The sequence below is a fragment of the Echiichthys vipera genome (assembly GCF_963691815.1).
Source record: "Echiichthys vipera genome assembly, chromosome: 13".
In the NCBI taxonomy this organism is placed as follows: domain Eukaryota; kingdom Metazoa; phylum Chordata; class Actinopteri; order Perciformes; family Trachinidae; genus Echiichthys; species Echiichthys vipera.
Window position 1 is genome coordinate 15,040,596 of NC_139838.1, and position 16,669 is coordinate 15,057,264.

The 16,669-nt window shown below is 45.0% G+C and overlaps 1 protein-coding gene across 1 annotated transcript; it reads left to right on the forward strand.

The window, feature by feature from the left end:
* Positions 1 to 1,437: 1,437 nt before the first annotated feature.
* LOC310955518 (chondroitin sulfate proteoglycan 5-like) lies at positions 1,438 to 11,870 on the forward strand (the record flags this gene model as incomplete). Its single annotated transcript, XM_083925346.1, has 5 exons — positions 1,438 to 1,519; positions 6,612 to 7,389; positions 8,399 to 8,587; positions 9,058 to 9,220; positions 11,676 to 11,870. 5 exons carry the CDS (start codon positions 1,438 to 1,440, stop codon positions 11,868 to 11,870), a joined length of 1,407 nt encoding a protein of 468 aa, XP_083781472.1.
* Between the last annotated feature and the right edge of the window lie 4,799 nt (positions 11,871 to 16,669).

Genomic DNA, 16,669 nt, shown 5'->3' on the forward strand with positions numbered 1-16,669 from the left:
GGATCGATTAAATCCTGATTCAATGCCTAATGAGTAAAACTGTAACTTCTTCACTGGGAATGGAACATTTGGTCTTAATTATTTCATAATGTATTTGACATAATCCCATTTAGGAGGAGAGTGGGTAATCAGCCCCTCCTCAGGCCGTGTTGTTTGCTGTTTGCGACACTAAAGGAGACACAGAAGCAGGAAAATGGATTAGTGTCACAGAGCAGTGATTACATAAATGTATTTGAAAGCCATTATATTATGGCATTTGGGGTGGTAGAGGGGAAGACAGTCGAATCAAATGGTGCAAAGACTGTATGAAAAGTGATGTGTGTGTGTGTGTGTGTGTGTGTGTGTGTGTGTGTGTGTGTGTGTGTGTGTGTGTGTGTGTGTGTACTTTATATGCTGGAAAGAGAGGGAGAATGGAAAGTGAGACACCTTCTATTAAAAGATGGGGGTGCTTGAGAAAACCACTAAACTTTTTAGTGGTCGTGGCAGTGTCTGTGTGTGTGTGTGTGTGTGTGTGTGGGGGGGGGGGGTGGGCAGTACAGCAGCAGATGCCATTGTCTGGATATATCACAATAAGAGGATTATCCACCCACTGTGCACACACATACACACACTAGTCTCTCTGCTAGGCAAAGACGCATGCACCCATAACCCTCTGACATACAAACACCACCCAGAGAGAGACTCTTGGTCATGATTTACACACACACACACACACACACACACACACACACACACACACACACACACACACACACACACACACACACACACACACACACAGCTATGGTGTAAAATGGAGCATATTGACTTCCAGTGACAACTGCTGCTGCTTAAATCCCCCCCACTTAGCCCTAGTCTCCATCAGCTGCAGCAGGCTGAGGCTGGACTCTGGCATTTACTCGGTGGTGTTCCTGTGTGTGCTGGCACTTTGACATCCAAAACGCATTGTGCGCGCACGACGTGCCGTGCCGTTCTGTGCCGCGCCGTGCCACTCGCAGCCAAAGGGAAAGACTTAACGGATCACATATAGACAGGGCAGGCAACGACAAACCCGGCTCATTAAAAGCTTGTCTGCAGACCATCCGCCGGTCGCGCGCAGTAGCCTACTACTACAGATCCTCGCGGGGCTGCTGGTGCTGACGCCGGACCCCCAAAGGTGCAGTGACACGCGCGCGCTAAAGGTGTGGAGGACAGGGCAGCTGCTCGGTACAATGGATGCGAACCCAAGCCGTTAAACGGTTCAGAGACACGCACGCACACACCAGCTGCGAGAGAGGCCAGACGTCGGGGAGGTTGACGAAGACATGGCGAAAACCGGCAAGATCTGAACTTTGGAGGATCCGCTGTAAGGATTATCGAACAGCCCCACAGTCTGACCGGTGTAACGAGGAACGGGATCACAGTTTGCACCAGTGTGTCAAAGGGAAAGCCAACGGTATGGCGCGCGGTGACAGTCGTCTGAGCACCTGGCAGGTGCTACTGGCTATCTTAATGGTCATCATCCCCCTGTCTGCTCACGGTAAGTCCACCGCACTACCGGAGTCCCACCCTGTGCGTGTGTGTGCGTGTGTGTATGTGCGTGAAATCAACCCCACCTGCACTGGTGACCATATGGAAAATGATAATAATCCATATGCAGCATTTGGATGCAATTGCCATTTAAAAATGGGGCTGTGATGGTTAATATTCAATCGTCATTTTATGTCAGCACTAAGTCTTAGAGTCAAAAACACGCTGATTTCATGGACACTGATCTTTAAATGCATTGATAATCCATTGCATTTTGGCACAATAAGCATAATGCCATTGTGCTTTTTTGGCATTACAATTGCTTTCAAATGACTGTCAATCAATACCTACGCTGTGCTGACAGATCCAATTGTATGATCTGATATTATCGGCCCACATATTTTCTGTCATGCTGAGAGCTTCTGTATATTGTATGGATCAATGGCACTTGAACCACCGGCTGTGGTGTGAGGGGTAAACCTCTCCCTCCTATAACTAGACTATTAAATGCAAAGGTAACTGACTTGCTCTTAATGTTATAAGCCCGAGCAACGAGCAAGGATCGGATGAGAGCGATCAGAGAGAGACATTTGACAGGTCTGCAGCTGCGACTCGCTGCGGCGGTGCGTGGTCCAGACAAAGGCGGGATTAGGTGCACCGTGGCCGGGCTACAGGAGGGCCTATTCACGGCGTTGAAAGGATTGAATTCCTCCAGACATTCAGGGGAAGCCCGAGACAACCGGGCCCGCTGCACCCCCCTCACTTCGCCTTCTCATCCCTCGAGACACGGAGACAGCAGTGTGGGAACGACAGTCTGACACAACCTGTCTGTGGCACACGCGCGCGCTGACTGAGAGGAGCTGTCTGTGGCAGATCTCGTAAAAATGTAGAAATGAGCGTCGCTGCCCAGCAACAGGGCGGCTCGTGCACGCAGAAGGGTCGCCGGGGTTCACGCGGGTACGCGCTGCCACTACCCCCCCCCCCACCCACACACACACACACACACACACACTCTTGCATTTCACGCCCTCAATGTGTAACCAGGCGTTAACGCAGTCACAGTGACATATTGACCGGTAAATAGTACACAGGCGTGCTGTCTGTCACGCTTGTAAATCCCAGTAACGCCGTGGCTGTCGACATATGTGCTTCATTAGGAGTGTACAGGTCTATAGGTGAATCTGCATTCATCTGGGGAGAATATGGAAAGAAGTGTGAGAAGGAGTGTCCTTATTTTCTTTACTCCACTATCCTTAAATATTAATAGACCAAGCAAATAAAAAGAAGGACCACAACATAGACAATGGAAAATACAGCTAGCCTTAATATTCTTTTAATGTTCGTATTAAGGGCTGACGATGGATCTGTAGGACTCTCTAGATTATCTCATGTTTCAGGCAAGTCCAGTTTGACACATGCTGCAACTCATGCACATAACTTTCCTTTCATAAGAGGTCTGTGATTTTAAATGATCATATGAAACTAGAGCCCTTACTGATTGCCAATACTGATTCATTTGCCAGTTTTTTTTCTAGATTAATCGATTTATAATAGGGAGAGGGGCCAATCCTAATTTCCTAAAGCCCAACATGACACAGAGTGCTTATTTGTTAAGTCAAGTAATTCTTTATAGAGCTCAATATCATAATTCACAAATTTGATTTAAAGGGCTTTATAATCCAAGCTGACTAGTCCAAAACCCAAATAGGTCTTTATTGAATTACTACAAAAGAGGATGAAGAAAAGCAGCACATTCATATATTTGCGAAGTCAGTTCAGCTCTATATAATTCTAAATAACACCAATTAGTCGACCCACAAGAACACACAGAAGCACCGATGGTCCTTGACAGCCATGTATAGCAATATGGATCCAATCCAGACTCTTGGGTGCTCTATGTGAGGGTGTGTGTTTGTGTGTCTCTCAGAGTGAGTGCATACTGTGAGGTCCATCTGCCCCTGCAGCCCCAGAAAAGAAAGCTCATGATATGTCACAATAAATCAGATCATCGGCATCTCCCTGACTCCCTTTTGTTCACACACGCAAACACACAATCAACCATTAATTGGCCATAAATGTGATCCCATGTTGTAGTTGTGCTCTGTGTATGAAACCTACACCTGAGTGCTGACTGTGATAACAATCTAATAACCAACAACAGCATGCAGGATACCATAATTCCCATTGTGTCCTGCTGGTTAAAGGCGAAAAGGCTGCTGGGAATCTGCACTCCAGCCAATCGCAGTGACCTCAGGTAAAACTTGTTGCCATGGTGACATGCTCAGCGTGCTGCCAGAGGTGAAGAGCTGAGCAGCAGTTAATGGCACAAATCAAACCATTTCTAAGATGGAAATTGCTTAGCGAGGGGCTTGAGCTTTTAATTTGCTCGTCTTGCACTCGTAATCTCTTTGTGTCTTTCCCTCTTGTAATCGCAATAAGACTGCCAGCTGCTTAAAAAAGGACACTACATCTAAGTGTCAACAGGGAACAAATTGGCGGATTGAACCTTTAAATGAAATTTGAATCAGTTGTAATCAGTTTTTACTGGTGAAGCATGTCTACCTCTTTCACAAACTGTGAAGCGTTCCAATTCATCCCAGCCCGGTTTTCCCAGAGATGGAGTTGGCATGTAACACTTACTGCCTGGCTGGCTGATTGATTGAAAAACAAGAGACAGAAAGTGCAAACACTGGATTCTCTGTTTCCACTGCAACTCCCTCGCTCCACTCCTCCTTTCAACATGGCAGCTCTTTACATCTCACCATGGCAACTGCACTGTGTGTGTGTGTGTGTGTGTGTGAGGCGAATCTCATGGCTCCTCAGCCGCCACTAGTCTTCGTGACTCGAGACACGTTCAGATGGTTTTAGTATTAGCTCTGAATGAAGCGCCAGACACTGAAAGCAGTCATCTCATTGGACACAGGGAATTCAGGGTGGCAGTGGGAGAGAAGTATTTGGTTGGGTTTGGCTGTTTGTGCAGATAAACCAGGCCAGTGGAAAAGTGTAAAGAAGTGGCTTCTCGAAATCCAGTCAACTGTGGGAACATTATTTTCCCCAAACTGTGCAACAGCAGGTCTTCTTTTTTCTTTTTTTTCTTACTTTCTTGTCCCTTTTCCCCTCAAAGAAATAGTTTGAAAGCGCACTAATGTTTCTATTCTAAATATGAAGCTAGCAGAAGCAGCCAGTTAGTTTAGTAAAAACAGTAAAAGTAACAAAATCGGCTTAACACTACCTTCAAAGTTTGGAAATGATCTTTATAGGTGCTGGTAGGTGGATTTTTTTTTAGTCTTTGTGCTAAGGTAACTGACTGCTCAACACGTTCTCATCCACACTCGTCACATTCCACCGTTTTGTAAGGAGCCTTTGTCACACTTAGTTAGGAGCACTTGCTCTAACGTCTAATATTGCTGTGGATGGGTTTACGTTGGAAGCTTGGGTGGCGCAGAGGACCATGACAAAACAGTGACACCCTTGGAGGGAGAACTGGCTGGGTTTGCTGGTGGTGTCTTCACATTTAGTGTAGAAACATGAGAGTGGTATAAATCTCTCATCTAACTCTTAGAAAGAAAGCAAATATTTCCCCAAATATTGAATTATGCCATTAAAATCTTTTTATTATACGCTGCCTTACAGTATCTCTATCAGCCTGCATCTCTTCCCCTACTCTTGATTGATTTTACGGTGTTTATGCTGAGTTGGATATAAAACCCTTAAGATTACATGTTTTTATGGCTGTACCATTCTGTAAAACGGAAATCCTCTTATTTTATTGGTTTCCCCAAAATTCACCCTGTTAGGTATTGGAAACTTTGGGATCTCAACTTAAAGAGTTCTGTTTCTGGTTGCACAGCAATAGTTTGTAATGATTGGCCCATCTGTGTCCCGCTAAATGTTAAAAGGTTTTTAAGAATTCCTGTCCATCTGTACCTCCCTGCCCTCTCTCTTTTTCTTTCTCTTTATTCCTCTTTACGTGTGCATCTGTCTCTGCAGATTGCCGATCACAGGAGAAGTGCCTGACCAGTCAGCCTCTAACCTATGGCTCTAAATCCTAATCTAATCTTCATCCAGTCTCGGTCACCAGAGCACATTAGTCGGTCACTCAATGTGCCTAATCCTACATCGCTACAGTCTGATTACACGGCAGTCTTCTGCTCTTGTTCAGATTTCTTTCACAATTAATCACTTAGCTCTGAAGCGTGAACCACAACAGGGTTTTTGCTGAGCAGCCCTTTTTCCACACATCAGCTCTCTCGTGAGAACATATATTTGAGCGTTCTGTATTTTTATTGTATTGTGTGTCAGATTTATCTGCATTTACTGTAAATGATATTGTGGCAACAGCATTTTCTTAGAAAACTAGCCTGGTATGCCTTAAAGCCTCTCTACTGTATACACTAGGGAGCCATTTCAATTATTCATCTCTCATCTTTGGGCCACAACCTTTATCAAACAAAACAGTCAGTGGCTTGGGATTAGAGGAAAAAGAAATGTTATACGTGTGTTTTTAAAAGCATTTGTCATAGGGAAATAACTTTGCTGTGCTCAAGACCCCAGGAAAGAACTGACAAACTCTGGCATAGATGCAGTGTTGACAGTACAATTATGCTAAAACATTTTTTTAAATGATTAAACAGTCATAGAGTGTGGTCTAGACCTACTCTATCTGTGTCTTGTGTCAATAAGTGTCTTGAAATAACTTTTGTTATGATTTGGCATTATAAATAAAATTGAATTGAACTGAATTGAAATCAAATCAAAAATGGCATCAATCGATTTTATCGTCAGTGTACCTGTCGTATGGAGTAACACTCAGCTTTCTTTATTAGAAAGAATTAGCTTTCTTATTAAGAGTTAGATGAGAAGATTACCCAGACCAAACTTGATAGTATAATATCAAGCTTTGCATCTCTTGTCAAAAAAGAAAATAAGTGCATTTCCCAAATCTTTGTGTAGCATCCAGTGTTTTTGGAGCTTGGCCCATAAATGGCCCTAATTGTCTGGTTTTGACCTTTCTTTGCTTAATCTGACTCTTGCGAGTCTCCCAACTTCAACACTAAACTGCTCGATTGCCTCTTTAATGCCTTTTTGTGTCTGACTGACAGGGAAGCATTCACTGGCCAGGCACCATCATCACCACAACCAATCATCTTTCCACAAGGAGGCCTTGAACACCCGTATGGTGCTCAGTGATGACTCGGCAGAGAGGGACCACCTCATTGGAGCAGGGTTCGGACTTGGGGCTAAACTCCCGCTCAGCTCTGCCAAACATCACCATTCTCATAAACATGCCCACCTAGACGTCATAGAGGAGGACCCACCTGTGGGTGAGGAGCTCACTGCCGGAGGAGCGGGTCCAGACCAGCCGGGAAACCCCATGTCTGATGACGTCATCACCGTGGAGTTCCACAGCCCTGCGCCAGATGTTGTGCCCTCTGATGATGCTCTGGATTGGGCCAAAGCCCCAAAACCACAGAAGCAAAAAGGAGGGGACCCTACTGCATGGACGCTTTCTGACTTTTACGACTACCTTTCCCCTGACGACGACCTCTCCGCGTTAGACACAACCCCAGAACCTGAGCCCACCCCTTCACCCCCGCCTGAAATGGAGGATGAGAATCCGCTCCTGGCCGGTTCTCCTGCCGTTCCAGACATCGTGAGGCCTAACACGGATAGTGGGACTTCCTTAGCAGCTCCTCCCATGCCAGGGCCAGACAAGGGTGATGGGTTGGGCTTAGGTGGCGCCATGGGGGCAGACGGCTGCAGGCTGGGCTTTGTGCGCTCTGGTCCTGGGGTGTGTGTGTCTCAGTGTGACGTGGAATCCGATTTCTGCTTCAATGGAGGAGTGTGCACCGTGGTGGCAGGAATGGGAGCCTTCTGCAGGTGAGAACAAAATCCCACCTTGTGAAGTACACCAGCAGGTTTTTTGTACTTGGGGTAAATTGTAAGGAGAATTACAGCCTACCCTTTTATCATGTTTGATAATGATGAATTAGGAAATTATGGTTATTTTTCGTAGCATTTACAAGCTGGCAGTGGCTTTTTTAGAGTAAAACTGTACAGTATGTGAATGGCAACAGGGAGGTTTGTTTTTTTTGGGGGGGGGGTGTTGGGGTGATTTCCAATATATTCCTCTCTCCAACAAAAAAGAAAAGATTTAGGGCACTGCAGATAAGCGTTAAGACACTGAAAACACAGACATGCACATAGATAGAAGGTTGGTTTAATGTGTCATGAGGGTCCATCAAGATCACAGCAGGGTCACCAAGGGATTAGCTCAGTTTTGGGGGGCGGGGTAAAGAGTGTGTGAGGCTCACATAGAAATTTTAAGGACAAAACAGTAAGGTCAGGGAGGGACACAAAATAAACACACACTCACACACACACCACACCACGCATTGATAGCACCATCTGTCCTATCCATTAGATTCAGAGTAAGCTTGGAGGTAAACTGTTGCTCATCTTATCTTACCTGCTGAGTAACGGCACACGCACGCATAAATTCGCTCACTCACGCGGACACGCTTCAAACACACGTCCAAACACTTGCATGCAGTTGCACAAAGACAGGGATATGGCAAAGATACACAAACGCTCACACATGCACGCACGCGTCCTGATCCTTTGAGCTCATTAAGGGCTGGGCTGCGGGCTGATTCCCTGCTTTGCTGGACAGACCTCGGGACACCATGTCATCAGCCCTGTGTACCTTTTTGCACTCTTTATTCTGGCTTACATGCTGTAAATATGCTAGTGCAGTGGGTACACACTCATTTTAAACCTCTTGGCTTTTGGCCACTTTATATAGCAGGTCAGGAGAGAGAAAAATGTAACTACCACTGTTTTTCTGACATCAATTAAATATTCCTACTTTGTGTCACTTTGCATCTAGGTGCAACGTGCAGGACTACATCTGGAACAAAGGCACCCGCTGCGATTGGGCAGTGACGGAGTTCCAGGTGATGTGCGCGGTGGTGGGCGTGTCCTCCCTCGTGCTCATCTTCCTCTTCATGATCATCGTATTCTTTGCCAAGAGGCTGCACCGCCTCAAGAATGAGAACAAGCGCCTTCGCAAACGCAGGTGTGTGTGGGTGTGTGTGTGTGTGACTGGGAGGTAAGAATAAAAACATATTGCCATGGGTGCCAAGGGGGGCAGCTGTGCCTGTGTATGTGTCAGTCTAATTCCTGGGAGATTGAAGAAAGAATGTACTCAAATGAAAAAGACAGCGTAGGAACAGCAGAGAGGGAGATAGGTGAGAATGGAGTAAAATGGAGACAAAGTGTCACAAGCAGTGATCCAATCAAGTAAGATGTTATATGTCACCAGCCGCAGAGTAGTCTTTAGAGTTGCTCTGATTCTCTTTGGTAGAAATCCACTGAATTATTTATGTTCTTCGACTGCGATTATATACGTTTGTGTATTGCGTGTGTGTCTACCTGACACTTTAACCCTAGTTTCACACTATGCAGAACAACGTAGGGAAAATAGGGACCTTGAGAGATTTAAATGCACAGAATGCTAAAAATATCTCTCTGTTTGCCCTCCTGCAGTAAGTACTGCCCACAGAGCAGCGAGCCACAGACGGACGGCCTCTCCGTTTCCACAACAGCCGACGGCTCGCAGCCAAACGTAAGGAAACTGTGTGACACCCCTCCGCCTGCTCCCCAAGCTCACACTCACAACCTGGCGTACTATGACAACATTATCTGTCAGGTACGCCCCCCCAACTCGCCTCATGTTTGCTCTCCTTTTTCTCTCCTTCCATTCATCCTCTTTGTATTCATCATATCCATCTCACTTTTCTGTCCCATCATCTGCTTTTTACGATTTCTTTTCTATTTGTCTGTGTGTTCTAAACATCCGTTTCTGCTCATTACTTCCTCTCCTGTGTTTTCTGTCTGCCAGAGTTTGTCCGTCTGTCTTTCTCAATGCCATTGTGTAATGCACACATTTAACTTGCCTTAGTGCTCTGTTAAATCATTAACTTCTCATTTGGATTTCAACCTACAATTTTGAATGTACAGTATGTGTGTGTTAATGCTTTTCACACTCATCAATCCCCTCAGAGGCCACCAACAACCAGCTACACCTGGGAATATAAACCCAAAAACCCTTATAATCACTTTCAGGTAAGCAGAGTGAAAACGTCAACATCACCCTAAAATAATTCCCCTCCTTGGCTTTGCTTTAAACTTACCCACAGTGCAACCGCTAAATGCCAGATTTTGGCTCTCCATTACCTCACTTCCACAAACCTCTCCCTACATCTGATCTTGTATCAGATGCATTCCATGTACACTGCAGGTTGAAATGATTAATCACCTCCTTGCAAGGATTCTCGTAACTAGTTGTTCAGAGGTGTCATGAAGTCACACAGCTGTGTGATTAAATAGCAAGTTCCCACCTGTGCCTCTGCAGCTTCCTGAGAAGCTCGATAAGGATGCTGAGACTCCATTTTGTTTTAAATGCCGGCTTCGCTCTTGTACCCGTATAGCTCAGACAGCCATTTTAGGGTCCCTGTGCAGCAGGGTTTCCCCCTTTTCAAACCAATTCCCTTCCAAAGGTCGTGCATGTAGTGCTGCTGTAGAGTGAATTGCATGAATTAGCAGCACGTGTGTGTGTGTGTGTGTGTGTGTGTGTGTGTGTGTGTGTGTGTGTGTGTGTGTGTGTGTGTGTGTGTGTGTGTGTGTGTGTGTGTGTGTGTGTGTGTGTGTGTGTGTGTGTGTGTGTGTGTGTCTGTGTGTCTGTGTGTTTCTGTATGAATCTTAATTGATGTATTATTTCTATCTATTTTGTTAGGTTTTGTGTTTCCAGGCAGATTTATGTGTGTCCCTGTTTGGTATTCATCAATCATACTTGCCTACTGGGTTACTAAACTAACACAGCGTAGGGTCACTGATGAATGGTTAAATTCTTGATCTCAGTAAACAAGGGAGGATCTTGTTTATACAGGCAGATATAATCAGAGATAAATCATAAGCAGCATATAAAGCATGAGGGATCAGCAGAACATTTTGCTCCCATGACTTTTTTACTTTATGAGCTAGTAGTTTCTGGTGTGAAAGGGCGTTGAGCGTGTTTTATCCAGTAGTAGCCAGTGTGACTGATCGATGGTGCCCTACTTACTGTCTGCTGTGCCTGTGTGACCTTCAGATGTCTCTGACATGCCAATCAATTGATGGCTAGGTCAATTTGCAAACTGAAACACGCAGATGTACACAGACTCAATAGTTTTGTAGTCATACAAGCACAACTCTCTGACAGATGCTTGCATTACTGCTTTTAACACTCTGCAAACACAAGCACACACCGATGGATTTTTTTCAAAATCGTATATTCATTTTCAGTCCATTAGCCATGCATGGCTGGGTTAAATGAAGTGAACAAATTGTGACTTGCTTTTCTAATATAAGCCAGTGCTCTCAGAGCTCCGCTGGCATTTCAGTGCAGTGGTTACAGTTGAGTGCCTGTGACTTCCGGATGCTCTAAATGTCAGGTCTAGAGGCTAAAAGGTCCCTGCAGACACATGGTCTGCAAAGCATTTTTTTTTAAATGTTAGAGGTCCCATAGGTTGATCAGATAAGGATCTAAGCATACAGTAGCAGTAGAAGTCCATAAAATGACCCACATCAGCTCAAGAATGATCGTCTCTAGCATGGGGAAGGGCGTTCTGGGAGATTTTTTGCTTTAGACATTACTGAATTCATGTTTTTAATCATTTATTTAATTGAATTGGATGTGTAATTCATTCAAACTGTTTAACCAGTGAAAGTGCTTAGAATTTCGGCCTGACCAATGCCCTTGAGATGCCCTTGTCATTTATATAGTTCCACTATTATCTGGGGAGGGTGCAGACTTCCATGTGCTTCCTTTAACACACATGAAGTGCCCACAGCACAACTAGTGGGTTTTTCTGATAAACAATCTCCAAGTCCAGTGAATTGGACACATTAAGAAATGCTACCCCATCGCCACAAATTACATAAAACACATTGTTGATGCACAAGAGATTATACAAAACGAATCATGGTGGAAGGGCTATTCGTTTTTAGGGGAATCACACAGAAAAGCATATATTTACCTCTGTCCCATCCCATGTGTGCTGCGTGTGTCTATATTCAAGTGTGTTTTGTATAAGTGTATAAAAAGTAATAAACTCTCCCCACAGGATGATCCTCAGAAGCAGGAGGACCCAGCAAAGTCCCCGCAAGCCAAGGAAGAGGGGTCAATGAACATCCTCAACTCTCATTCTCCCAAACATGAGAACAACCGTCCGACCTCCGTCGTCCACAATCAGGGCCACGCCCCTAACAACACAGAGGAAAATGCCGAGGTAAACGCGCTCCAGAACAACCTGGTATAATATCACCATCTCTCAAAGTGTGCTGCTGGAGAACCAGACCAAAATATTTAATGAGCACACAAACTACAACAATTCGTTCTAAATATTGTTGCAAAGTGCATACAGTGTATTTTAAACAAGTCCAATCAGGCCTAATGTCAAAAGTAAGCACAACACAATTTAAGGATACAACTTGAGAAGCACAATAGTCCTGTTTACAAGGCTGCCATGCCAATGCTGATCACATAGTGGCGCCGCCGCTTCCTTTCCTTCGTCTAACGCCTCTTACGCTGGACTAAAATCTCTGGCTTGGACCAACTAATGACTGACTTTCCTCTCTACTGATGCCCTGCCTTGGTCTTCGGGCCAATGAACTTTCACTCCTTCATTGTCTCATCTCTTGTTTCCCCAAACCCTCCCCTTGCCTCCGCCTGCCCCACCTTACTGTCTCTCTGCCCGCATGCATTGGTGTTAACGACAACAAAGTGTCTGAAAACGTAATATTTGCAAAAGAAGTAAGTGGATATAAAGTGAATCTGTATTTGAGAAATATTCATGTTTGACATTGCTAATAAGTGGATACGTCTAGATTACATGAGGTCAAAGTAATTGCTTGGAGTTGATATTTGAATCTACAATATATACATATATTACACACGCTGTGTCTTGATTTTCAATGTGATTTATAATACTTTAATGTTCTTTTTGTACTTTTTTGGGTATACATTGAGGATTATAGTTCACGGTTGTTGGAATAAATCTTTTTAATTTTATCCAGCTTGTCCCTGTGTGTTGCTATGAGCTCTACTTTCTCTTTCTGTCTCTTACTCTGCATGTCTGCTCACGATGAAACTAACTACTATCCAACTGCTCCCCTGCTCATAATAACTGAATGCACGGCTGACCCTGCTTTTGTGCTACAGTAGGCTGCCCACGGATTACGCCAGACAAACAATGGTTATCATGTGCTCATTCAGCACTATGGACAGCTCCCCAAAATGGCTTTAAGCTACCACAAGAGCTTCTTTTTTTTTTTTTTTTCAAATCTCCCTGTCAGAATATAAAAATTCAAACTGTATTTTACTTAAAGCCCCAGTGTTGCTTGGAAAACCGTGGGAGAACTGTATTTTAATGTAGCGAAGACCAAAAAAACAGAGCAAATAGGAGAGTGAGTATTAGACTTACATTCCCCAAATGGCCACAAACTTGACCCCAAACGAATGCTAATGTTGTTCCATATCTGCTGGATGTATAAATAGGCTATTTTCATATTAACCTAAAGGTGATAACATGTCCACTACCCCCAAGTGGTTAAGAAATCAGTTGTTTCAAATTTAATATAATGTGCACAGGGGTTTAACGTCTCATACTTCATCCATACCAGGATTTCTTTGTATATTTTCATTTATATCATTATTTTTGCCTCTGTGACTGTTCCTACATTGTTCCATCCTTCTCTACTTACCATATTTCCACATCAGGATGGAGTCACTATTGGTCTGGAAGTGCTCCTCCCCAAGGAGGCCAAGCTCCACTCAGAGACCAGCTCGCCCCTTCAGTATGACGTCTTCCTCTACAAGGTTGCCAATAATGGAGACTCCGCCTCTCTCAGTCAAGCCCCTCCCACTAACGGCACCAACTCTTACTCCTCCTCTCAGCCAATGCCCAAGTCCCCCAAAACTCCCAAGACGCCCAAGACGTCCAAAGTGCCCAAATCACCCAAACGCACCAAGGAACATCCACCCAGTAACCGTGAATCCTTGCCCAGGAGGCACTCCTCACCTGGCTGTCACCCCTCACCTGGCCGCCAGCCCTCACCTGGCCGTCACCCCTCACCTGGCCGTCACCCCTCACCTGGCCGCCACCCTTCACCTGGCCGTCACACTTCACCTGGCCGCCACCCCTCACCTGGCCGTCACCCCTCACCTGGCCGCCACCCCTCACCTGGCCGCCACCCCTCACCTGGCCGTCACCCCTCACCTGGCCGCCACCCCTCACCTGGCCGTCACCCCTCACCTGGCCGCCACCCCTCACCTGGCCGTCACCCCTCACCTAGCCGTCACCCCTCACCTGGCCGCCACCCCTCACCTGGCCGTCAACCCTCACCTGGCCGTCACACTTCACCTGGCCGCCACCCCTCACCTGGCCGTCAACCCTCACCTGGCCGTCACACTTCACCTGGCCGCCACCCCTCACCTGGCCGTCACCCCTCACCCGGCCGTCACCCCTCACCCAGTCACCACCCATCACCCAGTTGTCACTCTGCGCCTGGTTGCTCTTCTTCCCCCACCTGCCATCCATCCACCCATCACTCTCCCTCCCGGTACGCCCGCATGACCACCTCCTCTTCCACCCCACCGCAGTTACGCAGGCCCAGAGGTCGGTCGCAAGCCCCCGGCTCAGAGCGTTCGGCGACCGGGAGAGAGTACCAGAGTGGACACATTCGTCCGTCCCCCTCATCCCCTCACCTCACCCAACCTCCTCCATCACCGTCCAGGGTGAAGTACAGCCCGGTCAGCACCCGATCCCTGCCACCACTCTCCTGACCTGGCCTCCACCCAGCCTGGCATTCACACGCACAAACGTCTGTCATAATCTAATCTATCCAGCGATAATGTCCATCATGGCTCTAACTCTTTTTTTAGTGATATATAGATTATCCATTCATCTAGGCTTATCATTCATCTTTGCACCCTGCCTACTCTTCAGAGGAAGAGAACATCACCTGGTCATGAGCCAATGGAGCCAGAACACTAGAACTGGGACAACTCTAAATACACAACACTCTCTCAAACTCAGACCTGGATGCAGCAAAATGCACATACAACATTGCATAGTTACTGCATCCAAACGTTCACACCTTAATGTAAATAACAACCACCCGAAGCTCAGGTTATTGCTCACACAAGCACAAAATGAACCACTACATGTCAACACGGTCTCCTAGCATGGTGCCAATGTCAGCGACTGCTGAGGATATTGTTCATTAAGGTTTCATAGAGGTTTACTACTTTAGCCTTAGTATTATCAATGGTTTATATAAATCTTTTGCTATTCAGTGTGTATGATTATTTTATGTTTTCACAGGCTTTTTGGTATGTTTTTCATGTTTCTAATCCTCAATAAATAGATGATTCAACAAAGTGTTCAGTATATTATGTTCTAAAGATGGAGAGAGAGCAAAGAGACTAAAATAGCAGCAAGGCTAAGAGGAGAGACAGGATTTTCATTTAGTCATGCCAAGCTGCACGTTACCGATGGACTCTGCCGCCCCCTTGTGGAGAAAGCAAACACTGGAGCTCCAGGTACATTTCAGATTTTTAATTTAATGGCCTGTGTGTCTACACTACAGTATGAACTACAGTGTGCACATCGTGAATGTCTGCGCATAAGACCCACATTTAAGAGAGTTATTGACTGTATCTCCATATTGTAAATAAACAAATAACATTGTATCGTCTAAATCTGAGAAACACTGCTCCATGTTACTATCCATATCTACTGAAAGCTTGCTGCACCCCTGCGGACACAAGTGACATAACTAAAATGCTAAAAAAGTGTAACAATAAAACAATTAGAGAGAAGTTATAAAGTCAGCTACATACAAGCATGTAGTAATAACATGATATTTTAGACGAGTCTTTAGTGTTAGGCCGGTTTTACAGTGATTTTGCTGCGAGATTAGTCTAGATTTTAGACTATTTCAAGCCTAACACGTCAGCCACCCTGCCCCCCGGCTAAATGTGGACTAAGAGCTGTGTTATTCAGATGGATTTATATGTCCATCTGAGTTCTGACAGCAGTTTGATCTAAGCCAAAGTCAAAGTACTTCTTTGTGAAACCAGACCCTAAAGTTTGATAACATTAGCTAACACTTGCCACTACGGGCCAGAAGTAAAGTTTAGTGATCTAAAAGGTACAAGGTCAAATTTAAAGTTGTTTAATTTAGGCTACCGCAGCTGATTCGAAAATGAGCTATTTAGCTAGCAAACGTACGTTAAAAGTGCACTTTCCCCAGGTGAACTTAGGTTCTCATGTAGGGCTAGGCTTATTTGATACACAGTAGTAATGCATTATTCTTTTCTGAATATATAATGACAAACATAACTGCCAATAGGGAATGGGAATGTGTTGTCATATACTTCAAGTTCACCACATTTGGAAGATGAGGTGAAGATAGCCGTCCAATGGCTGTTTATTGTAAGTGCCAAATAGAACTGCTGAACTTACATAAGACACTACACAATAAATCAGATTCAAAACACAAAATGTAGTATATTGTAGTGAGATACAAAGATAGGCTAATGTTATGTGTTTCATTTTGCTAAATTCAGATTCAGAACAGCAGTTCAAGTTGTACTCCATAAGAATTGAGAGACCTTGTTTCAAGCGGCCTCTTTGATGTTACTGCAGCCTGTTCTTTCGGAGGCCTCCATACTTCAAGGTCACTATGTGTGTTGACTTTTTATTTATTTGCTCTTTTGTAAACTTTACTGAAACACATTCACCTCTCTACTTCTGGTCCGTCCCCTATATGTTACCCTCTTAAATCCACACAAACACACACGTTCCTATTACACTTCTGACCTTACTAAAAACCTGACTCAGAAGCTGGAATTTCCAGGTTTCCGATTACAAGTGAAACCATTAGAGACGAGTTAGGCTTGGATGGCAGACGACCAATCGCTGTCAGCACCGTCACTTACATGGCGCCGTATTTACATCTAGCCTGCAAATGTCTCCACAGACACGGCTATTGTAATACTCAGCAAAAAGGCAAGTAGAAGTGCCTTCATTAGTGGGTCATCATTTTATTAGTG